The sequence below is a fragment of the Candoia aspera genome, chromosome 13 (assembly GCF_035149785.1).
Source record: "Candoia aspera isolate rCanAsp1 chromosome 13, rCanAsp1.hap2, whole genome shotgun sequence".
In the NCBI taxonomy this organism is placed as follows: domain Eukaryota; kingdom Metazoa; phylum Chordata; class Lepidosauria; order Squamata; family Boidae; genus Candoia; species Candoia aspera.
This window is the reverse complement of record NC_086165.1, coordinates 15128721-15154524: the sequence shown is the minus strand read 5'-3', so window position 1 is coordinate 15154524 and position 25804 is coordinate 15128721. Positions and strand designations below refer to the sequence as shown.

Below are 25804 nucleotides of genomic sequence, written 5' to 3'. Positions count from 1 at the left end.
ACTACCGCAAATTCAGGCAAAATCTATTAGTCACTGTTGAATCACCTGCAGTCCATTCATCCCTTGAGCAACCTGTAATATGGGAACTACAATGCTTGCAGAAATGCTGTAAGGACTGGCAAGACTTGGGAATCTGTAAGACGATGCTGTCACATGCACCATGCCATCATCATGCAAACCATGTGACTTAGGTAATTTGTGTCATTTGCATCATGATGTCATAATGTATGTGACCTCGTTGTTGCTGTTATGAGACACCTATGTGGTAAGATCCATGTATGTGTATGATAAACAGCTCAGAGAAAGCAGGTGAATGGCATATATTATTACATACTCAAAGTATTTTGGAAAGTATTACGAGAACACAGAATAACCACTTGCTATTTGTATCTTATTCCCTTGGCTCCAGGAGTAGCTTACAAATACAAAAGGAGGACCACATTAAAATAGGTAGATATTGCCCCAAAAGACCAGAGCATTGATGCAATATATTCGCACAACACCTTAAAACCTAACCTTGGGCTTAAAAACGTAATTGCAGTATTGGCCTATTAACATGTTAAGACAACACCATTATACCAAAGAGATTCTACTTCAGTAATTGAACCCCATACTCTCCAATTCTGGCACCTCCACCTACAGCAGCTGAATCAACTAACAGATGATGTTGCAGGTTTATGCCTATGATCCAACTCAGAGCAATCAACACTGAACTTGAAGACAATTGTTTGAGCTGGAATAAGGTGGAATTGAATCGAATACCTTGAAATTGAGGTCCTACCACTGGGACCCTATCCATAACTAACTATTACAGTTGTGCTAAGAGCTGTCTTTTCCAAAACAAAATAAAGCAAAAAAGCCACAGAGCCAGACATGCAAAAACAGTTCAGCAATTGTCTGCCACTCAGATCTTCTTTCCTACATTGGCACTAATGCAGTGAAGGAAGCAAGATGAGAAAGACAAACAGTCAAAGTGTTTTGACTTAGCCCAAGGAAGTTTTTGCAGGGACTTAATATCAGGCCATCAATCATGCCCCAAGGCCAATACTATCTAAGGGGGATGGAAGTGCTTTCAATGAAGCAGTAATATTTCAACTACTTCTTGCCAAAAGAGAAGAAAGCAATATCTACTTTAGATAAACTAACTGTTATGGAGGCAAGAGGAAGAGCAAGAGATAGACCTTTCACACAGGCATGTATTTTCATGTACTTGTAGCCTTTAAGAGTTTAGTGAGAAATAGTTTTCTGGGAATAGATAAACAGGCACCTCTGTTTGCTAACTTTTTCCAGTGGGTTTATTATAGAAGCTGCCCTGAGATTCAGAACTGGCTGACTTGGCACGCTAACATTTTCAAAATAAAAATAAGACACCCAACGCCAGAAGGTCTGCTCTTATCTAAGGATCCAAAGTATCGCAACCTTATTAGGAGATACGTCCAGGCTCCCTCTGTTACTTAAGAGCTGTTAATTAGATGTTAAGCACTGGCTGGATTTGCCACAACTCTGCAGGGCTCTTACCCCATCTTTGGACATTGTGAGAAGACAAGAAGGTCTTCCGCAAGGTTGACCTAATTCTAGCTACATTCAAGGCTTAGTGATATGTGAAGAGCAGGCCACTTCTTAACAAGTCACTTAACAGGTGACAATAAACTACGCCTGGGCACAAGATCTGGGCCAAGCCATTATTGTAGTTCATGGGATGCATTAACGAAGATCCAGCTACCCCAAGGCAATATAAATTCAGGATAAACACAAATATTCACATTTCATACATCCAAGGGTAGGAAAATGCTATTGTGTTTTTTTCTTCCAAGCCTTGTGGGTCAGTGGCAGGGTTCACGCATCATGCTAAGCAATAGTTAGCATAGAAGTGGCTTGGTGAGTAAACCACTTAGCCAGGTTCACACACTGCACTCAGTCATAATCCATTGTGGCTTATAAACCAACAGCTGGGTTCAAACAGCACGCTAAAAAAAACCCAAAACATCACATTTCAGCTTAGTGCAATATGCTTAATGGAATTAGACTGCAAAGCTTAGCAAAGAGTATGGTAACTCCATGACAGTTAATCCTCACCCAAGTGGAAGGAAGGAAGTGGAAGTTTCAGTTGCAAGTGGAAAGTTCTGCAATCACTGTGGAAAGAAGGACAATGCATAGATAAAGCAGAAGAGCCAGCAATATTTTTTTAAAGAGAGAAACACATTTTTAAAAAATGTTTCCTTTCAGGTAAAATAAGGAGCTGTAATAAACATACTATTTCCCTAACAGAATCTTCAGGGTATCTCATAAAAGATCAATTGGATGCCACTGCATATTTGGCAGAGTGAAGTAGAATCTTATCCTGGACCACACCATTTGATGCTGGAAGATGAGAAAAACTAGTGCTTGACTAATTCCTTCACAAAAAAATGTATCTTGCCTGAAGAAATACTGCATCAGGAAGGAGTATTCCTGATGCAGAAATACTGCATCAAGAGCATCAGGAAGACAGCTAGATTGTACTACCTGTCATTCTAGTTTATATATGGAGTTCTTGGTGCTCTCTGAGCCTTGTTGTTTTCTTGCAGACATTTCAGTGCCAGACTAGGCAACACCTTCAGTGCAATGTTGCCTAGTGTTCACACTGAAGACGTTGCCTAGTCTGGCGATGAAACATCTGCAAGAAAACAACAAGGCTCAGAGAGCACCAAGGACTCCACAGTTCAACCCTGAGCTACAAATATTCTCTTCCACTGGTAGTTTATATATGCATGGTATATGTTTAGGTGGGGAAGTACTTGAAGACTTCACCCTTTGTCTGTCATCTGAAGTGGTACAGCCACAAAAAAAGTGGTTTTTCTATCACCACCCTCAATGTGGCTGAGCATATGAATCATCCCTCTGTTATAAACTTAGCAAAGCCCCCGACCTATTATGAAACCAATTTACCAAGCCTACTAATTTAAACCCTTCAAAAATTTAAGACTTGGCAAAACAGTGTTGTCTTACTCTTTGCCACTGAACAAGCCAAGATCTGGTTGCATCAAAGATGGGGCATTAGCCCGTGGTTCCAGCATGAAGAAAAGGAGAAACTCTTCACTTATTGACAGAGAACCACACACCAAGCCTTTGACACTAAGTATGATTCAAATGGACAACAGCCACAGAAATAAAGAGTTTAAACTGAAGGAGTAATTCATCAACCCAAAGAAAATGAATGAGCTGCTCAAACTTCTTCAAAAACTCAAACAACACTAGCGATATGCTGGTTTTTGAAGTAGGAACTGAAAGATCACTTTTATCCCAGGCAGAGAATGAAGATAATTCCTTCCCTTTCAGCCAGCTGGACATTCTGGCAAAGGTTTTAACAGCAGCAACCATCTACAAAGAACTCCTTGCCATGATGCATAGGAAGCGGGAGATGAGATAAGCTTTTACCCATAGGAAATAATTACTTATACACAGGAGACACCCTAATGCTTAATTAAGGATAAATATGGCAGCTTATAAGCAATAAAGTCCTGGATTCCTTTGTCTGAGATCAGAGAAGTTCCAACAAGCAAACATTAAATCCTCCTTTCTATACATACCAATCAAAAAGAAACAGACTGTTTGGAGGCTATACCAGCCAGCTACTCCCTCCTTGTTTCTCATGCTTGCTGTTGAGTCTCAGCATTTGGCTCTTTGCCATGCAAAAGGGGAATTGTGCATTCACTTTTATGGGAGGAAATCAAAGCATGTACATGGTTGTGATGGAGCTAAGCTTGCTAGACGTTGGCATAAGGAGGAAATTTTGTTCACTCTCAGCTGTCTCTTAAAGCACATCTAGTTTGTGTGGTCCTGCATACCTGAATGGGAGCCCCTGAAAATTCAGTTTTGCATAGTTTCACATGCAAAACTCCTGACATCTTTCTGTAGATCCCTTTTCTTGGTCATTTCTGGGGTGCAAGTATATTTGGCCATATTTTCAACAGAGGACCGGTAACTATTAACCAACTTGTTCACATTTGGACTTGAAATCCTATTAGTCCAGTAAGCATAGTCAAGAACAAAGGACTGTGGGAGTTGTGGTCTAAAACATCTGAAAGAAAGCCAAGATACTCTTTCATAATATCTCAGATTCACAATCATATTTATACAGAAAGGGGTTTTCTGAAAGGGAAAAGAAAGAACAATGGGGAACAGCAACAGCATCTCATGAGATGCAACAGAAGAGCATAAACTCTGTCGACAACATTTACCCACTCTCAAGAAAACATCTAAAACTAGTTGAGGGCAGTTCCATAGTTGATGGACCTAGGAGACATCCAAGTCTCTACAATGTCAGAATTGCAAACAAGATAAAGTTGCTGACAAGAGTCCCAAACGCTGATTTATTTGGTTTTAAACATCACCAACTGTCTATAAACACAGGCACTAGTGTGCCTTGAGGCATTTATTTTGGTTCCAAACAGGCTTCTTTCCCCACCCAACTTTTTGCTTAAAACATTATTTTAATTAAAAAGAAGATAGAAAGCTGGCTTGCTGCAAAGCAAAGCAATAGCCTCTTCTCAATCTTCAAGAATGCTGATGGAGCCCATAGGGGTTCCACAAGCTTACCTAAAATGTAAAAGTGGTGAATGGCTGTAGCCCAGAGCTTTACTTGGGAATGTGTCCAACCTGTTCACAAAAAGGGCAAGAATAAGCAGAAGCAATACTGAGTGTCCCATAAAGAGAGGCAACAGAGAAGATAACAAGTAACATACATCAGTGCTTTGTAAACAGTCACACTCCCCTCCCCACCCCCCCACCCACTGCAATCATTTTGTGAATGGGGAAGCCCCACCACCAGGAGCTATTTTATGAAACAGTATATTCTCAAAATTGTAAAAATACCTGTCAACCCAAAGATGGTAGGACATCCTTGGTCTAGAAGACTACAGGAAAACTACGTGTTTCTTCAAGCTGCAGGCAGTTCAAGGTTACTTCTATTTTTTTTCTTCCAAACAATCCCACATGCAATTTCAGGAAAACAGAAGCCAAAAGACCAAAATTATGGCCATTCTGAGCAAAGCCTCAAATCAGATTTTCCAGCCTCTTTGGAGACAGGAGATGATTTTTTGGCCCATCATCATAATCAGAAGCCCCAATACAAACTGAAGCACAAAGATCTGCTCAGCTGAGAAGTAAATCCAAGCATTTTATATTGTTGGCAGTTATTATTCAGAGAATCATTGGAGGAGAAGGAATAAATTTGGCCCCCCAAAAGTTCTTTAGGAACCAGGCTGAAGGGAAAAAGGATTATTGCAATTTATGATGGAACAGCAACTAAAGAATAAATCCACCACACATCATTACTATTATTGCTGTTATCAGCAGCAGCAACCTAAACCAGTCCAGTACAGGATGAAAGCATTGAAGGTTATGGACCACTGGTTCAGTGTGGGTTGGCATACAGTTGTTTTTTGACATCCTAATCTAAGGCTGAGAGAGACTGACTGGTCCATGGTCAACCAGCTGGCTTCTGTGCTTTAAGTACATAAGTTCTGAGCTTCCTTGCTCCTAGCCCAGTACCTTAACTACTACATCACATGGGCTCTCACCCAACATTAGTCTTCTAGTACATGCAAAAACACTATTTTGCCAGTGGGAACTTCCAACAATTCAAAAACTCCTAAAGAAAGAATGGTCAAGTCAGGTCAGTTCAGGAACTTGAATAAAGATGATAGATCAACATAAGCATCTAGAATTGAGGTCAAGTTCAAAGCAGGGAACTGGATAAGCAGAAAGCCTTGTTGTAATTTTGAACTTCAAGGCATTCTGCAGCAAGACATGATTAAGTGAGAAGGGTCACAAGGCAGGCTCATGGCTGGGAGGGAAAGAGAGGGAGGGGGGAACCAGAGTTCAACAGTGAGAGATGAGATCCTGTTTTCACTGGTGCATGTTACCCCTACCCCACAGACAGGGAAGGTGCTGGGAGTTGCAATCCCAAACCATTGGAGAAAATCCGATTGGGGAAGAAAACTTTCAGAAATGTTTCTGAAACATCCGTAACCTGTAGTAGCTTTCAGCAGTCTCTGCCCCTGTAATTTTTGGCTCCCAGAAGTTCCTGGGTATCTGAATTTCTGTAACCTTGTTTACATTTGCATAAACTTTGAGGTCCCTTCTTGTCCTTAAAAATGGGAAATGCGCGAAATGGGGAAAATGTTTTGTTTCATAGATGGAACAAATTACTGCGTTGCAGAAGTTCTGCCAAATCATTTTGACTTAGCCACAGTTCGGCAGAACCAAAATCTGGGACGCTTTCATTGTTTCAGACATAAATCTGGACAGAGGGAGTAAGGAAAAGTTGGGACATGTCCCCAACCTCTTTCTCCTTCCCTCAGCAGCTTCCTGTGCAATAATCTGACTGGCCACTTACCTCTCATTTTCCAAGTCCAGTCCCTTCCTTCCTTTCCCTGCTTCTCCACCCACAGATGTCCTGGGATTTTTTCCTCCTTCCTTCCCTGAACATACATCTTTTGATTTGGGCAAGTACCCTCCAAAACCAGATGTGTCATAGACAGAAGATCCCACTGGAGATTCCGATGGCCCCAACCTTGTTAGCCTTTTGCCAGGCCTTGAAGACCAGGCTGTTCCTCCAGGTGTTTGGGTCAGGGTGGAGATGAGCTCTGCCACTATAGGTGGTTCATAGTTAACTGTTTATTCTGGGGCACCAGGAAGGTTATGTTGGGGTGTGTGTGTTTTTAATCTTGTAGGCCACCCAGAGTCACTTGTGTGAGATGGGCAGCTATATAAATAATATGAATAAATAAATGTTGTATGTCCCTATCAGAAACCTATGTTGCACAAAGCCAGCTCATAGAAGAAAAAGCTATTGATCTGTAAAATTAATCAATGGGTGTGATAGCTAAGTGGGGCACCTGTGTTCAGAGGCAGTTAAGACAGCCTTTTCTAATTGGCAAACTCCAGATGTGTCTGATCTCCTCATTCCATGCCAGCTCAGCCAATCATTATGTTGGGTTGGAATAATGGGGATTGTTGTTCTAGATCATGCTGGCTCAGGAATTCTGGGAGCTGAAGGCCATGTACCTTCAAGCTGCCAAGGTTGAGAAACGCTGTTCTAGAGACTTGGTCAGCACCAAACTGGAGAAAACCATTCCAGCATTAAAAAAATAGATCCTTAAGGATGATTGTTACATATTCACTTTATTCACACAATGAACACCAGCCCTGGCCGCCTAAAGGAAGCCCCTTGGAAACAATGTAGCACCACTCAATTAACTCCACTCATTAAAGCAAGAGCAACATACAAGAACAGCATGTAACATGGGCATGACTCCCTCCTTCCCATTCCATGATCAAGATTCAATAAGCAAGTCATCAAACTGGCACTGCAAGCAAGTCTGGCAGCTACCAAATTGCACGACATCAAGAACCCACATCTGCAAAACCACTGCAGAAAATGAACCCACACAAATCCATGACGTAGAAAAAGGAGGCTGCATGGCTGGCATGATAGAAAGCTAAGGAACATTTCCCCCCACCTATGTGATGTCCTACCTTGTCATTTGGGTAGCTTATTACATGGGACACCAGCCTAAAGATCAAAGAATCCCAGACTTCATTTCTGAGACATCTCCACACATGGCAAGACAATGCAAACAGCTCTCTTCTCAGAGCCTGGGAATGAAGCTTTTTTGAAGGACAAAGTTTGATGGATGGGGCTGTGTCAGGCAGTCCTTGTACAGTCTGCCAGGAGAGAGAGTGTGCAAGAGTTTCCATCTCAGTCATAAGGTTCCACTTTAGTGCAGGAAAAAGCACAGGAGCTTTTTAAAAAAAAAATGGTGTGCACAAAACTGAAAACCTTTGCTGCAAAGAACCTTGGTAAACCACGCAATTTATTTTAAGCAATTTCTTGCACCACGATAACCTGCATTTTAAGAAGCTTCTTGCACCAGCCCATTGTTTCCATTTCCAAAAATACCTACTGAACCTTTCTTTAAAAACGTATTATTTCACAAGCAGGGTCTGCTAAGATACACAGCGAGAAAAAGAGGAACAAACCAACCAATTGGGTGATTAAAAACAAAAAAGGAAAGAACGGAAAGGAAACGACTCATACACTCCTAACCTGTCTAATTTCTTATTAACAAAGAAGGTTGTAAGAATATACTCAAGAGTGTAAACTGAAAATAGTTCCAGATCAGCTGGTGCATCAATGCATTATTACGGAGTGGCTGTGGGTTAAGGGCTCTTCCGTATCCAGGACTTTGCCATCTTTGGTTCCGGATGGGGTTGCACTGCCCCAAACAGACCCAGTGCATAATCTGAGGGTCCTCCTGGACTCACAGCTCCTGCTTGAAGAGCAGGTGGCAGCCCTGGCCAGGAGGGCCTTTGTGCAGCATCATGTTGTGTGCCAGTTACGCCCTTTCCTAGATCGGGAGGCCCTTCGAATGGTCACTCATGCCCTTGTTATCTCCCATATTGACTACTGCAATGTGCTCTACATGGGGCTACCCTTGGAGAGTATCTGGAAGCTACAGCTGGTCTAGAATGTGGCCGCCCGGGCTATCTTTGGTGCCCCTAGAAGGACACATATAACACCTCTGCTGTGCAAGCTGCACTGGGTGCCAGTTTGCTTCCGGGTCCAATTCAAGGGAGTTGGTTATCACCTTTAAAGCCCTACATGGCATGGGGCCAGGCTACCTGAGGGACCGCCTCTTCCCTGTTACATCAACCCATTCCACCCGATTATGAAGAGAGGGCATGTTGTGGACCCCATCAGTAAGAGAATTCCATCTGGTGGGGTCCAGGAAGCGGGCCTTCGTTGCAGTAGCTCCCACCCTCTGGATCATCCTGTCCCCAGAGGTGAGGTTAGCCCCATCGCTACTGGCCTTCTGGAGGAATTTGAAGTAGCAACAGTAAGAACAGACCACGGAACAACGGACTGGTTTAAGATTGGGAAAGGAGTATGGCAGGGCTGTATCCTCTCATCCTACCTATTCAACTTGTATGCAGAACACATCATGCGATGTGCTGGGCTTGAGGAATCCAAGGCTGGAGTTAAAATCGCTGGAAGAAACATTAACAATCTCAGATATGCAGATGATACCACTTTGATGGCTGAAAGCGAAGAGGAACTGAGGAGCCTTATAATGAAGGTGAAAGAAGAAAGTGCACAAGCTGGCTTGCAGCTAAACCTCAAAAAAACCAAGATTATGGCAACCAGCTTGATTGATAACTGGCAAACAGAGGGAGAAAATGTAGAAGCAGTGAAAGACTTTGTATTTCTAGGTGCAAAGATTACTGCAGATGCTGACTGCAGTCAGGAAATCAGAACACGCTTAATCCTTGGGAGAAGAGCAATGACAAATCTCAATAAAATAGTTAAGAGCAGAGACATCACACTGACAACAAAGGTCCGCATAGTTAAAGCAATGGTGTTCCCCGTAGCAACATATGGCTGCGAGAGCTGGACCATAAGGAAGGCTGAGAGAAGGAAGATAGATGCTTTTGAACTGTGGTGTTGGAGGAAAATTCTGAGTGCCTTGGACTGCAAGAAGATCAAACCAGCCCATCCTCCAAGAAATCAAGCCAGACTGCTCACTTGAGGGAATGATATTCAAGGCAAAACTGAAATACTTTGGCCACATAATGAGAAGACAGGACACCCTGGAGAAGATGCTGATGCTAGGGAGAGTGGAAGGCAAAAGGAAGAGGGGCCAACCAAGGGCAAGATGTATGGATGATATTCTAGAGGTGACGGACTCGTCCCTGGGGGAGGTGGGGGTGTTGACGACCAACAGGAAGCTCTGGCATGGGCTGGTCCATGAAGTCATGAAGAGTCGGAAGCGACTAAACGAATAAACAACAATTTTTGTATATTGTAATTATTTGTTTTATTGACCATTTTGTTGTAAACCACCCAGAGTCCCTCAGGTGGGAGGAGATGGGCGGTGACAAATTAGATAAATAAATAAATAATCTGCTAACACACTGGTGAGTGGTTTTCTCTCTCAGTTACTTGACAGTAGGATTTCCATTATTCCCTTAAATTGGGCTGTTAACTTAAAAAAAACAAAAAACTAAGTGGATCCAGACTGCATCTGTGTAGGAAAAAAACCTTAAGCTCATTTCCAGTATTAAAAACTTCATGTGTGCTTGTCAAGTCCTGTGAGGCTGGCAAATTCAGGAAACAAGAACCATTTGGATTTCTGGAAAGATCTTTATCAGTAGTAAGGGAATGTAACAGAATCTTGAAAGCCTACCAACACAGTTCTCCAGATCAGCTTATACCTAGCGTATTTAAAGTGGAGTTAACTTTTTCACACTTTTCCCCTTCCCTGAACTTACGAATCTGTTCTGTAACTGCCTTTTCCTTAACTGCCCTGCTGCCTCCTCTGTGTTTCCATTGCCTACTATGAGTGATGAAGCACTATCTTCCAGCATCATCCTTAAGTTGCAGGATGCCCCAGATGCCCTGTATTCTTTTTTTAGAAAAATTTGCAAGACAAATGCTAGACATTTCCTCACCCAGTCTAAGCCCTGTATTCTGAGGCATCCTGTAACCAACCCACTGTTTTTCAAACTTGACAACTTTAAGATGGGTGGACTTCAACTCCCACAATTCCCCAGCCAGCCTGTTGGCTAGGCTGTAGCCTCTCTCTCAAACCACTATTTTGCACCTGTTTCCAGAATGTGGATCTTGAGAATCAAGAGGGGAGGGGAAATAGATGCTGTGGGGGTGGGGGTGGAAAGAGAGAAAAAGGAACATCCAGTAGAAGGATTTAAGGGTTCATTGGGCAATTTACTTTTATTTTATTTATTTTATTAATCAAATTTATCACCGCCCATCTCCCAAAAGGGATTCTGGGCAGTTTACAATAAAACATAAATAAAAATATAAAACTGTAAAACACTATAATACATAATAAAATAAATATAATAAAAACCTCGATGGCTAGAAGTTCTTTATGATTTGCAGGCAGAGCAGGGTCCTTCTAAGAAACTAACCATCCCCAAGAATGGCTACTCTCTCTCCCGCCCCAGGCATAATTAGAGAACCAGGTCTTTAGCTGTTTCCTAAAGTCTAGGAGGGAGGGAGCCAATCTCACTTCCAGGGGAAGGATATTCCAAAGGGCAGGGGCTATTGCAGAGAAGGCCTACCTCCTGGACCCCGCCAGATGGAATTCTCTTGCAGACAGGGTCTGTAGCATGCCCTCTCTGCACGACTGGGTGGGATGGGTTGATGTGATGGGGAGGAGATGGTCCCTTAGGTAACCTGGACCCGTGCCATGCAGGGCTTTAAAGGTAATAACCAACACCTTGAATTGGACCCGGAAGCATACTGGCAACCAATGCAGCTCGTGGAGCAAAGGGGTGACGTGCTGATCTTGGGAAACCCAAGATCGCCCGCACGGCTGCATTTTGCGCCAGCTGTAGCTTCCGGATACTCTTCAAGGGTAGCCCCATGTAGACCGCATTGCAGTAGTCTATATGGGAGATAACCAGGACATGAGTGACCGTTCGAAGGGACTCTCGCTCCAGGAAGGGGCGTAACTGGCGCACAACACGAAGTTACACAAAGGCCCTCCTAGCCACGGCTGCCACCTGCTCTTCGAGCAGGAGCCATGAGTCCAGGAGGACCCCCAAGTTACACACCGGGTCTGTCTGGGGCAGTGCAACCCCATCCAGAACTAAAGATGACAATTTCCCAGAAATTGAGGAGCCATTAATCCACAGCCACTCCGTCTTCCCCGGGTTCAGCCGCAACCTGTTGTCCCCCATCCAGGCCCCCACAGCCCCCAGGCACTCGGAAAGGATGGCCACAGCATCACTTACTCCACCCAGGATGGAGATGTATAATTGGGTATCATCTGCATATTGATGATACCTCACCTGTATGTCTCAAATTTCAGAGGCATTGCTGAGTGATAGCTGTTTCTCCATATCTCTCAGAAAGATTAGAGGGAATTTGTTTTACTTCCTTTGGGAAAAGTTTTGATGGGATCATAACACCCCTGGTAATTTATTCGGGGTAGACTTGGGATATTTCTTTTGGATTGGGATTGGGATCATTGTTGGTTATGAACAATAAAGTCAATAACCCACCAGCAATCAGCCTTTCCAGAACACTCAACCAACTATGTGATGGTCTTTTGATTTCTCTGCATTATGGTCACCAACACATATTGTCTTGTAATTTCCCATCGTGTACTGACACTCTTGATCCAACCAGCAGATATTTCAGTCCCTAGAAGACTACCTGGAAGCAGATCAGCACTGAACGTCCTGATAAAAGCCAACCTCTTGTTATTCCAGGCATCTACCCCATATATGTACTAAACCCTCTCCTCTCTTCTTTGATCCCATGAAGGTCATTCATAAGATACCAGGAATTAAAATAACAGTGCTCGACTAATACAGAACATACTGTCTTAAAACTACAGCTGCATGATTGCTTTTATCATATCTGCTCAAAGGAAAAAAAATAGTTTATCAAGGAGAAGCAGGCTGAAGAGGACAGAACCTGTACTTCTGGGAAACTCAGGCTTCTGTTCTATTATACCCAGAAGTTATGTTCACACAACACACTGAGCCAAATGCATGGTAGATAGCACAGTCCTTGAGGTCAGCCACTGTAGTTTGTAAACTATGCTTTATGGCTTCATGGACTGTGTGAACCAGTTATTTTGGCCTTTAAACCAGAACGTATGGCTCAGCTTGATGGGGCTAATCTATAAATCAGGGTCAAAAACGCCATGTTTTAATGCAAAGTATGAAATCAACCAGATATGAATACATACATTGCAATTTATGTAACTTTCACTCTCCACACACACCCTGTTCCTGAACTCTGCATGCTTAGTGCTTGAGGCAATGAGTGGATAGAGAGGAGTCCATTTATACACAGCTGTATAAAGTGAAGAATATATGAATGACGACTTTCCATTCATCAATTGTTCATCCCTTGGAATGATCTAGCATCCAATTCAAAACTTCCTTTCTTTTGCTTGTTCACAAGAATATCCTCTGTCCGTGAGGGTGTGAGTTTGTTTAGAGTGACAGTTCTGGGGGATATCTTGGATATTTAAAACCTTCTCTACCCCAGCCCCAGCTTACCTCATAAGACCACACACACTGCACTCCTGCAAATCTTCGTACGCATCTGCCGATCTCCACGTCCTCATGGGTGGTATACATTTCTCGAAGGCATTCCCCAATGTGAGGGACCATTCTCCGAAGCACTTCTCGGCTCATGATTACTCCTGGACCCCCCATGCAGAAGTTTTCTCCAGGCTCCAGGGCCAGTTTCCCCATTTCTTCGGTTGTACCTAGTCCTGTCTGCCCAAGGAACAGGGGCTCGCTGCTATTCAAACTCCGCAGGAAGTTCTCCAACCTGTCTCCTTTAACATAAACATCATCATCGGCTCGCATGAACCATTCGTATTTGTCCAAATAGTGGTCATGCATGTACTTGAGCATCATAAATGATTTCTTCTGTGGTGGGTAAGAGTCATCTACTCCAGGGAGTGGCACAATGGGGATTGGAAGAGAAGTATCTGAGCCCTCACTGGAAAAGAATTCCACCTTCCCAGGTATTGTGCTGGACCATGTTCTGTAGAGGAAGAAACCAAACCAAGTAAAAAAAAATACTGTATTCTTTACCCTGTCTTTCAGGCTGCTATTGCCCAGAACATCTGGGGAGAAAAAAAAAGGAAAGATAGAAAGAAAGAAAAGAAAGACAATGAGCATAGAAAGGTGGTTACTGATTTTGAATTCTGGAAATTACAACACATCATACTGCATGTTGGAGAAGGATGCCTGGACTGAAGCAACTTAGTGATGACTATGATACCAATGTGCCAAGGAAATCTCTCCTGGCACCCACTGTCTTATGATCCCTTTTTTATATTATTTTAAGTAACATAAAGTCAGAAGGGTGTGTAGCAAGCTGGGTGGTGAAGCATTATCTTCCAACATCACCTTTAAGTTGCAGGATGCCCCAGATACCCTGTATTTAAAAAAAACAACAATCAGGTTTTTGCAAGACAAGTACTTTCTTTGTGAAGATACAGTTACTTTCCAAGAAAAAAGAGGAAAAGTTTGGGGAAGACAACCCTGATCATTAGATTTTAGTGCATTTTTGCATTCTGTCTGTTTCTCCTGAATATCTTACTGAAATCCGATCTAAATGTTAACAGTCCCAAATGCGAGAGATTTGACTGCTGATCTCCCTGCCATTCCTGAGCATCTTAGTCATGGCAGAACCTAGCAAAATGAAACAGTGGTATAAGGTACAGTTGACTATATAAAGTCAGATCCAGAAGAGAGAGAGAGAGAATAAGAGAGAACCATATACGTGCACATTGTCTGATGTCGCAGAACTGATTGATCTAGGCTAAAGAGGGGTTCTGGGAACTCAGCCACCATTCTAAGCAGAATCAGCCTGGTTAGTGGTTGAATGAGAGATCATCATGAAATCCCAGGGGTGTAGGCCAGGCTGGGCAATTGAAGAAAAAAAAAAAAAGCAATGGCAAACCATTTTTTTTATTTGTGCCAAGAAAACTACAGGGACACGGCTGTGACAAAGGCAAGCTCAGTTCAAAGGTGTCTCCATTCCCCCCACACCACCCTCCCTGCATACATTTCCATCTACAAAACGTGCACTTTTAGCAGGAAGAGGAGAAAAAGTATTACCCAGCTCAGTAACAATAAACCCACCAGCTTCCTGCTCATATTAGGTAGCCTCGTTCCAAACATAATCTGTGCTTAGATTCCGAACTGGGAAAAGCTCTCAAAGCGTGAAAATGAACTGCTCCTTAAAGATGCCTTTGCTGTTTTGTACCAGTAACTCACAGATATTTTTAGATGAAAAATGGCTCTGTTCATGCATTAAAAAGTAATGGGGGTGAAAAAAGGCTGGATGAATTAGGTGAAGCTGTATCTTATGATGTTGACAGTTATATAAATATTATATACATTTTAAACTACTAATATATTTAGAAACAGAGGAGGGGGGGTTACTTCGTAAAGTAAGGGAAAGTAGGAGCTACTGCTCCTTTACCTCCTAAACGTAATTCAGGAAAACAATCTACTAGATTTCTTTCATTCAAATTGGTGGTGATATTAAGCCAATTAATATTCAATAGCAAACATTTAGGAAAACCAGTCTAATAAGATGATTTATCATTTCAGTCTGAAACATGTTTTCTGCCCAAACACATACAAAGGATCTAGACAGAGATGGCCCCGTCCTACAATTTTTTTTTTAATCCATTCAATTTGGATGTGTCCGATTTTCAGAGACTGCCTGGACAAGCCCCTGCAGTTTTCTTGGCAAGGTTTTTCAGAAGTGGTTTTCCATTGCCTCCTTCCTAGGGCTGAGAGAAAGTGACTGGCCCAAGGTCACCCAGCTGGCTCTGTGCCCAAGATGGGACAAGACTAGCACTCATAGTCTCCTGTTTTCTAGGCTGGTGCCTTAACCGCTACACCAAACTGGCCCAAACACATACAAAGGATCTAGGCAAAGATGACCCTGTCCTACAATTAGTTATTTATTTAATGTTTGTTAGTTATCCTGTCCAAAAGACAATTAAGGAGACTCACAACACAAAAAGGCAAAAAATAAAGTGCGAACTGAATAAATGTCATGAAAAATCTAGGGGGTTCTGGCTGTCTTCCAAGCTTCTGTTCTGGTAGATCACTTGTAATCCTAGCCCAAGTTCACAGAGTGGGCCCAAGACATTTTGCTGCCCAAGTTGATGAACAAGATGACAACATTGCATACGGACACTAACTGACCTGGATGGAGAGTCCATCTTGGACATTGCTGGAGGGAGAGCATTCTCCATTCACCTGAAGCACAAGGCTAGCCATGCTGGCTGGGGAATTCTGGGAGTTGAAGTCCCCACATCTTAAAAGTCAGAGCCCAGAGTCAAGCCCAGAGTCCCCCTCTTTGGGGGGAGATGGGCAGTAATAGAAATTTGAATAATACATTGCCAAGGTTGAGAAACACTGGTCTAATCCTTTAGCTCTTGATGGGGTTTTTTTTCCCCTTCTTTTAACAAGGCCCAGCTGGGGAATTCTCTTGAAAGCTGAAGTAAGCAACTCTAACTAAAATCGACACTGGGGAAGAAGGAGAATGATGCTTTTCTATGGCTCCTTCTGTTTTTCACCCTAGCTAAGAAAAGCCAAGAGATCGAGTCAGTTTACAGCAAAATTGCCTAGTACTGTACCAGTAAAACAAAAACCAAGCTCTCTCCTTCCCTCAGCGAAAGTCAAATTTAGGCAACGGGCTTCCCCTCTCCCCTAATTAAACAAAGGTGAAACTAAGAGCCAGACTCTTCCTATTAGACATTAACTGATATCCTCCAAGGGTATCGTAACAAACTTTGAAACGCAAAGTGAAACTCAAGGCAGAAGCTCTAGAAAACGGCAAGCCCTGGGTATAAAACTAAGCATCCGGTGTTTGGTTTGCTTTTGTGTTTTGCTTTTAAATCAGCTGTTCTTTAAAGCTGGCTTCTCTGTAAATAATGCAACTGTGGTGCTACTTTACAAGAGAGCTCCACCACTTTCCCCCTCCATCTGATAAAGTGGCAAGATTAGGTTCTCCCAGCTACTCCTATTTAATTACTTCCCTTCATGAGAACCAATTAATTGCTCTTCCTTGCACCATGAAAGATTAACTGCAACTGACAACAGTAAGGATCTGACAGGCAGGCCTGTTTCAACAAAGGCAGCGGGTTTGAGTTTCAAAGTTTCTGCCTTGAAAGAATTTCACAGAAAGGGAACATTTGGCCCTGTAAAAGAAAAACACCCCCCGCCTCCCTTAGCTGGAGTTGGAATTAGCAACTCCTGCAGGACCACAAGTTCCTCATTCTTACTGGAAGCCATTCCCTCACCTATGCCATAAAATTGTGATGTGTCTGCTTGGGGCCAAGGATCCCAGCATTCCTGAGACCTCAGTGAAAGCACCAGATAAGGAGGATCCAAAAAAACCCAATATGGTGCTATTAGAAGCAGCTTATTGTGGAAACACAGCCAGTGGGACTTCTTTGTGTAACACATGCCCATCCCTTGTGCTTTGTACACCAGAGTTTACCATGCTGTGTGAACCCAGTCCTCTGTGTCTCTTCTACAAACCAAAATTAAGCAAAGCCTGGAGAAGTGGATCCTTGAGAAAAAGGTCATATCAAGGCTTCTGAACCTGACATCTTATTGCTCAGGTGTTCTGTCTTATCCTTCTTTCCAATTGTGCGGAAACTGTGTTTCAGGATTGTGATCAGAATATAACCTCTACTTCCACCAGCCTTTCAAAGCTTGTATTGCTGACAGCAGAAAGAGCCTGGCTGGACTTTCAGCCTGCTCCCATCACAGATTATCAAATAGTAGATCTCTTCTTTTTTTAAGGGGGGGGGAGAAGGAAAAACTAGATGGGGGAATTAAGGGAACCAACAGAGATGTGAAGACCTTCTTTTCCCTTATTGTAGCTACAATATTGGTCACCCAGTGAAGCTGACTGGACTTTAGTTCAGGTCTGACCAACAAATGTATAGATTTGCACTAAGAGCGATTACCTTGCTATGTAGCAAGGTATCACAGATACCTATCACAGATGCTTTTGAAAGCCAGAAGGGTTAGAAAATTCACGAAGCCTAGGACTACTGATAGTTACTGACCATAAACCCAGGCTGAATTATCTTCCCTCTGCAGTAGCAATGAGTAAAGTGTGACGCTCCAGAACTTGTTGAACATAACTCCCAGCAACTTCAAGCAGTATAACCAATGGTTCAGCAAAATCTTCGTAAGTTCCAAAGGAACTAACCCTGCTCTAGCTGAAAAAAGCAAAACCGTAAACCAACCTTGGCCTCTTCCAAATGCATTGGATAACAGACTCCACCATTCCCAAGCCACTGAATCTTTGGAGGGATGGGATTTGTAATCCAACTTTTCTGAAGAATGTCAGGTTGGAAAAGGCCACTTTGTATCGTGCCAAAGTTGAACATGCCCTTGGTTGCTTTTTGCCTTGGTCTATGTAAATGCCAATCAGTTAAGGCGATATTCTGAAGTTCTTATAAACATTTTTGCTTTCTACTTGCCCTTTCTGATTCTTCAGCAACAATGTAACCCTCCATCAGGTTTCTTTGTATTTATTGACCAAAAATATCAACACACTGTACTTCAGAAAAGATACAGAGTTTTGATTACATAAACAAGCCAGGGGAAAAGTACTACAGTGATACAAAATTGCCTCTAGGACACAAAGTCTTGGGTGGCCCAGCTCTTTGGGTAGGGGGAGTCATAATTCCACTACCAATATAGACCCACTGAAAAGCAAAACGGCTTTAAATCAAGAGAGATCTGGCTTGAACAACAAATGCCACGGCATTTGGTGAACAGTACCAGTCATAGAAGATATCATGTCATGGTCCACATGTAATAATAGTAATTTTTTAAAAACCTACCAGTAATTAGAATATTTGTCACTGGATTTCTTAATTCCAGCTTGCTCCCTGAAGTCTTCTACCTGCAGGAAACTGCATCTTTCTTACATTGTGGAGCATCAAAAGGGACATCAATGCAGATTAAGCACCTTAGGGCTTGGCCACCATGCTCTGCATTAAACAGTTTTAGGTTTGAAAGCCCCAAGAGAGCAGGAACAGTCAGAAGTTTGCTGTAAGCTCTTGCACACTTTTTCTTCAAGTAATCTTATGCTACTGAATCACCAAATCAGTGAAGACATCTCTGAAATGAAGGGACAAATCTTCAAACAAGTACCATGTCATTACTGGTTTATGTGTGTGTTTGTGCATATACAGACCCTCATTCAGACAGACAGATATACATATGCAGGGCAGGGCCTTCTGCAGGCCAGGCAAAGAACAAAGACATATTTTTAGTTATCGACTGAATAGCAAAAGGCTTGATTGGCTATAAATCAATGGTCTGAGTTACACATTACTCTATGATCTGATTCACTGATGATTACTAGCTAAAATACAACTGGTTTAGTCACCCCGACATGCTAAGTCTCACACCATGTTTTACAAGCCACCACAGCTGGGTTTATACAACATACTAAGCCACCCAACTAACCACCGTTTGACTTAGCATACATTTATTCTGCATGCAGACCACCTCAAATTCAAACCTCTGGCTCTGCCAGTGGGGGAAAACTTACGTAGCTAAAATTAAAAAGAGATCCTACAGCTTCCAAGAACTGCTTTTTGTCAGAGTAGACCAGAGGCTGGGGTCCTGGTTTGCTGCCAAATGACAATTTCCAACAGTCCCAAGTGAGAGCTGGATAGATCGGCTGATGCTAAACAAGTCCCCCTACATATATGTTGTCAATGATCTGGTTACATATTTGCTTAGAGAGCCTTTAAATTCACTGATCTAGATGCAAAAGAAATCCCCACCAAATCCAACTTTCCCTCTTTGCATGGTGGGTGGAATGGGTGGGTGTTGGGGTGGGGAGAAAGAGACCAGTGATTTTCCAATTTCAGTTAAAAGCTTCCACTCTGTTAAAAGGGGGGAAAGAAAATAGGCTGGTTTCAATTACGGATTTGCTCCTGCCAGAATTCTCACCATAAGTTATAATTCAGTACATGAACATTAGCTGCTCAGAGCTTTGTTGGGAACAAGGACACTAAACTGATGCCACCAAAGTGACTTGGAGAAAAAGAAGAATTATGAACAAGGCATCTTCAGCTGTGGTTCTCAAGTGGCTCATGACCACTTTTCCTTAATAACGATTTAGCTGATATGTCAATAATAATAATAATAATAATAATAATAATAATAATAATAATAATGCATGTTCCTTGTTCTGGATGTAATTGAGCAGAGAAGATCAGCTCCCTGCTCCCAAAACTCATGTTCTTGCCTACACTCAATCAATCAATCAATCAATCAATCTTTATTCAGTCATAGACCAGCAATTCTTGCCTACAGCATTGTTTTTTTCCATCATAAGCAGCAGCTAATTCTCCAGCTTTGGTTCAACCAAGAAAAAAAAATCCAAGACTAGCAGCAGGGCAGAGCAATCTATGGGTTACCAGGAGCAGGATCTACCCCCCAAGATTCTTGTGTGACCGCTGTTTTCTCTCCATAAATGAAGAACCACCATCATTCCTCTAAAAGTATGGGAATTATAGCATCATTGCTGCAAAGAGCATATCTGCTCATCACCACTGACAACTTATGATTATATGAACCCCTTTAAGGAAGTCTTCTGCAGCCTGAAATCCTCTGCCCATGTTGGGAATACCCTTGCAATTCAGGGAGCTGGAGCCCCAACAGATCTGGTGAATACCAAGCCTTCCCTCTTGAAACTGTTTGCACTATAAAGGCAGATGATTTTTTAAATCAACTTTATGGAACAATGGTGCAGGACAGTCTTCCAGATCTTGATATGTGAAGGACTACTCCCAGAATTTTCAGCAAGAGTCATTCCAGCTGCAGAATCTGGGACCCGAAAGCCACACATCTAGAAAGCATCCAGATGGAGAGGGCTGTTGTAGGTCCTTCTGTCTCCTGCAGCTTTGGGGTAGGAAATGGACTTGAACTCCCCAGCTCCTCCCAATCCAATCATATGCATCTCTAGAGTGTTAACAACCAGCCAAAAGTTGACATATAATAAGTTTAGGAACAAGAAACCTCTCTCCCTGCAAAATGAAACAAACAATTTCTTTTGCCCTAAAGAGAAAGAGAATTCAACTTAAAACAAGAATTGCATGCCCCTGAACTAATTACCGACACTCTGGTTTTGGCCAGAAGAACCATTAAGCGGAATTATTTTTTTCCCCTTCTCCTCCCAGGTTATTGTGTGTCTAGCCAGTTTCAGCACTTCCCACATTAAAACTGTTTAGTTATTCTCTTGGTTGCATGCCTTAAGTGCAGGCAATCTCCAGTTTGCTGAAGCTGGCAGATGGAAGAAGGGATCCAGGCAAACAAGAGCCAAATGGTGTATTCATTGGGCCATGCAAAACTTAAAACTTTCAGTATCTGAAATTACTGTGATTAGCCACACAAACACACACACTTTATTTAAATATCTTGGTTTTCAAAGTCTGGATCACCAAGGATGTTTATTCTTCGCGTTTAAACAATATAGTTGGAGAAATATAGTTTTTCCTCTGCTATTAAAGGACCAACCACTCAGTAAAAAATTATGTATAAAAGAAATTCCCCCTTCTGTTTGGGGGCCCTGAAATCATGTAAGCAGGGCTGAGCATAAAACACTGATGTAAAGACAGACTACTCTTAAGAGTATCAAGGAGATTGGATTATCATCTCCCTACTTAAAAAGTGGGTTTGCAGAAAGGCATGCATGTGCACAGCCTCCTGAAATCTGCAAGGAGGTTTGATATGCTTGATGGGGATACAAAACCCCCCTTAATGCAAGCCCATGTTTCCTTAGAGCCCAACAATGAATAGCCCCCAGCACCACTGGAGGAGGCCCTTTGTACGTTTAATTCCCACCAAACTAAGGATGCCCTGGAAGCCAAGGGGAAAGGGGGTCAGAGCAGCGCTTACAGTGTGATTCTTTTGGGACCCCGGAGATGGCTTGCAAATACGTAGGGAGGAAAAAAGGCCAAGAAAGAAAAAAGGGCAGGAGCCCAGCAGAAGCAGGAGGGACCCCTCCCCTGGGCCCCCACGCCTTCCCCACCGGCCACCCCCATTTCCAGGGCCGGGGGCCAGACGGCGGCGCGGGTCCTCACCTGTACGCTGCCACGGCTCGGGTCTCCAGGTATTTCTGCGCCGTCATGACCCCGACGAAGAGGAAGTTCTTGGCCGGCGAGGTCTCGCTCCGAGGCTGGGCAGGGTCCTGGTGCCAGAGCAGGGCCCCGCGGGAGTCCCGGCTGGGCAGCAGCAGCCCGCCGCTCCCTCTCCGCTTGCAGCCCTCCAGGCTGGCCCGGCGCCGGTGTCCCACGTTCTTCAGCTCCGAGGCGCGGGGCAGGATGAGCCGGGAAGCCAGGGTGAAGCCCAGCACCAGACCGAGCAAGACGCTGAGCCAGGAGCGGCGGCTTCTGCCAGCCATTCCCCACCCCCTTCCTCAGCACGGCCGGGGGCCCCGAAAGACAAGGCGCGCGCCCCCTCTCCAACGCCCCAGCACCGGGCAGGGCGCCCTTCCGCCTCTCCGCCAGCCGGGCTGCCCCGCTGGAAGCCGAGCGGGGCTAGCCCGCGCCCGTCCCCGCCAAGCCTTCCCGCTCCGGAGCGGGGTCCCGCTGCCCGGCTCCCCGGCTGACCACTCCCCCCGGGCGCCGCTCGATCCGCTTCTTTCACCTACAGCGCCCGGTTCCTCCACAAGTTCCTCCGCGCCGCGGGCAGGGGAAGGCCTGCTCTCGCCCTCCCGCCGGCCGGCCGCCTGCCTTTGTGCCTCGGGCGACCCCCAGCAATACCTTCCCGCCGCTTTCCTCGCCGCCGGCCCTCGCCGGCCCCCTTCCAGTCCCCAACTCAGCCGGGACGTTTCCTCTTCCCCAGCCCCGGCCCTGGCCCGAGAGCGCCCAGCGCCCCGGGCAGGCTTCCTCCCCAGCCCCGGCTCCGGCTCCCCCTCTCTCTCCCTAGCCGGCCCAGCTGAGCTTCCCCGGCGGGGCAGGGAAAAGCAGCCTCTCCGAGAGCGCAGCGGCCATAGGGGCGCCGCTGCTCCGCCTCCCCCCGCCGCCGTGCCGGGGAAGCGGGCTTTGTTCGGACGCCTCCGCCTCTGCTCCGCCTCCTTTGCGGCCGCTAGTGCTGCCGTGGCTCGCTCGGCTACAGCCCGGAGTCGCCCGCTCGCTCCGACTGGCCTGGCTCTGGATGCTGGCACGGCCGCCGGGGCTGCTGCTGCTGTTGCCGCCGCGGCCCGGGCCGAAGACGCTGCCCGCGCATCTCCCCACGGCTTAGTTCGCCATTGCGCGCCGGGGCGGGGGCAGGAGGGGGCGGGGCGTGCGGGGCGAGGGGAAGAAGAAGAAGGCCCCTGCCCCCGGTTGCCGGCTTGCCAGCCGGCCGGGAACACGACCAAGGCCCCAGTGCCGCGTCCGCATCCGGCCGCGCGGTCTTCGGGCCAGCTTTTGGCTTCCCGAAACTGAGTGTCTTCCGAGCTCCGTGAACGCGCAAGTTCCCAAGAAGGAAAAGAAGAGCCCTGGAGGGCCGGGCGGGGACGCAGACGGAGACGGAGCGCGGATGGGGCGGGATCGACGTGGAGACGGAGCGGGGGGATCCCGGGGGAGACGGTAGGGATCGGGAGAAGAGTCTGCTTGGCTAACGCGCGCGCAAGGCTCCAGCCTCAAGAAGAGCAAAGATGGCATTAGGTCATCCCGAGCATCTTCCTTGTGGAGGGCAGCCTTCTTCGCCAGGGGTTGGTAGGGAACCTGCCGATTCAAAGCCGGCGCTACCGGGCACAGGCATTGCCATGCCATTTAGGAACTTGAAAACGTCCCTAAGGACTTCACGTCTCTTCCCCTCCTTTTACCCAACAGCGATCTTGCTGCTCCTGGGCATGTTTTTTTTTATTGTATGCATTCACTGTTGTGTCTAAGAGCACAAAAGCACTCATATTTCCCCCCCTCTGTCTGAATAAAACGGCTAAATTTCTTTCAGGGCAATAGAACTAAAGAAGAGTTTTCCCATTGGTTAATAGATAAACTAGATTAGCGACTGTAGAAAAAAATGTGTGTGGCCTTTCTAAACATCGATGATAGGATTTGACAATTCTGTTTTGCTGACTGTGGACACATAACTGGGTTCGCACAGCATTCTGAGCAAAACTAGGGAAGGGAATTTAGCGGCTACGTTCACCTAACAAATCAACTTTATTATTCTGTAATACGGCCTGGTTTTCATAACATGCTAAGACAATGATTAAGTTCCCACCAGAAGCTACCATGTAAGGCAAATCATGTCCCCCTATCAGCCAAGCCTAATACATTTTGCAAAGGACACCCAAGTTTAATAAAACAGTATGTGCAGTTTGCATATGACATGCAACTGGTGTCTCTCATGTGCCCTGGGCATCACCTTGCAATATTCAAACTGCATGGCTAGGATACATATCAACTGGGAAACCTGGGATTTATGGTGTCAACACATCTGCAAGGTGCAAGCTTGGGGAAAGCTGGACCAGGAATTCAAACCTTAGCTTGGCTCCATTGGTGGCAACCCCAGGTAAGATACCATTTCTGTCCCCTTGGGTGGACTCAAGAATATAACAAGCAAACAAGGAAGGAAGCCACGGTGGCTGGTTAGAAAAAAACTCAACATCTTCTATAAGGCTATTTATTAGTAACATCCACATTTTGATAAAACTGAGCGAGCTTTTGAGTTCCCCGGAACTCTTCATCTGATATGATTCAAAAACAGAGGAGGAAGTGGGAGGAAGCTTCCTCGTTGGAACCACCCACTTTTAAGATCTCGTGGTTCAACTGAAGTTTTTATGCCTTAAAAAGAAGTCACTTTCATTTATTACCAACCCCTTACATTTCTGATTTGCTATGTATCAGATTGTGCTGAAACTGCTTGAAAATTAGGAGACTCCATTAACATTAAGCAGCTTTCAGTCTCTAAAATGGCAGAGACAACATCTACATCATGTTCTAGTCTTAGAAATGGTGTGTGTGTGTTTGCACACACACAAGCACATATACATGTAGTCTTGGACTAGAATAAAGTATAAAATCAACATTACAAAATTAATCCAGTAATTCTGTTATTATAATACTAGGTGTTAATAGCCTTAAATATGTCTACCATAGAAGACATATATTCTACGTCTATAGCTCTATAAATTAAAACTACAAGTAAATCAATGTAAGTCTAAAATCCTTTTGTTATTATACCATAAACCATTACGGTTAAATTCTATAGAATTAAGAGGTGTACATGAATACACCTATAATCCTAAAATCGGTAAGCCACTTCAAAATCCACAGAACTGGTTTAGCTTAAGTAGCCTAAAATAAGGTGGCCCTAGCTTCAAACCCATTTTTCCCCTGAAAAAATGTAAAGCAAGTGCATGTGCATACACACATGCATGGAGTTTGCACAACATCTTTAACAAACTAGCCAATTACCTTTCAGCATATTGCATCATGCCAACCCAAACACTGGGATATTTTATGACTGAGTGGGCTGGAAAATCTCGGAAAATTGAATTGATATAATAAACTGTGGTTCTGTTAACCATAAATAAATGTGTTGTGCATGCAGTTGCAAGATTGCTTCTGTGGGGGGCAATTGGAGGAAGGAATGCTAAGGGTACCAATCTGAGCTTCTGGGGGGAAACAATTGAACACATGCATTATAAATAGCTTTTAATCTGCTACAGACAGGTACCAGATCGGTATTGGTTTTGACCACCTCCCTTGTAGAAGGACAAAGGAATATAATTGATGATAACACAGATCACAGATTGCCAAAAAAAATTCCCTCAAAAGCAGCGAGAGAGATGCTCTCAGAATTCCCAGCCAGTTTGGCTGAAAATCCAATCCATCTGGAAACCACCACATTGGGAAAAGCTGGTCTATTTTTTTTAAAAAAATTATTACTATTAGTCATCTCTAACAGATGATGAAGTGCTTTCTTTTTTTCAGTCAAAAATCAGTTCAACTGAAGTTTTTATGCCTTAAAAAGAGGTCACTTTCATTTATTACCAACCCCATGACATCCCCCCCTTCCCTTGCCACCCCCCCTTTTGTTGGGCTCAGGGAAAGCCCGCCTCCCTGTTTAGTAAAAGGGAAGCCATTGGCTCAACATGGCAGCCTGTCCTTCAAACACCTCTCCCACTCTGCAAATTGTCAGCGTTTGGCTTCCCCTTTCAAGTGGTGATTGGGACTCCTGAAAGCCTGCTTTTATATAATATGAC

General features: G+C 44.3%; 1 protein-coding gene across 1 annotated transcript in view; it reads right to left on the bottom strand.

The window, feature by feature from the left end:
* CHSY1 (chondroitin sulfate synthase 1) overlaps positions 1-22398 on the bottom strand; it is a 78492-nt gene extending 56094 nt beyond the window's left edge. Inside the window, exons 1-2 of the mRNA XM_063313941.1 lie at positions 21687-22398; positions 13084-13579 (exon numbers count right to left, since the gene is read on the bottom strand). Coding sequence (XP_063170011.1) covers positions 13084-13579; positions 21687-22006 — 816 coding nt within the window. The 5' untranslated portion in view covers positions 22007-22398. The remainder of the gene's footprint in view (positions 1-13083; positions 13580-21686) is intronic.
* Positions 22399-25804: the final 3406 nt, after the last annotated feature.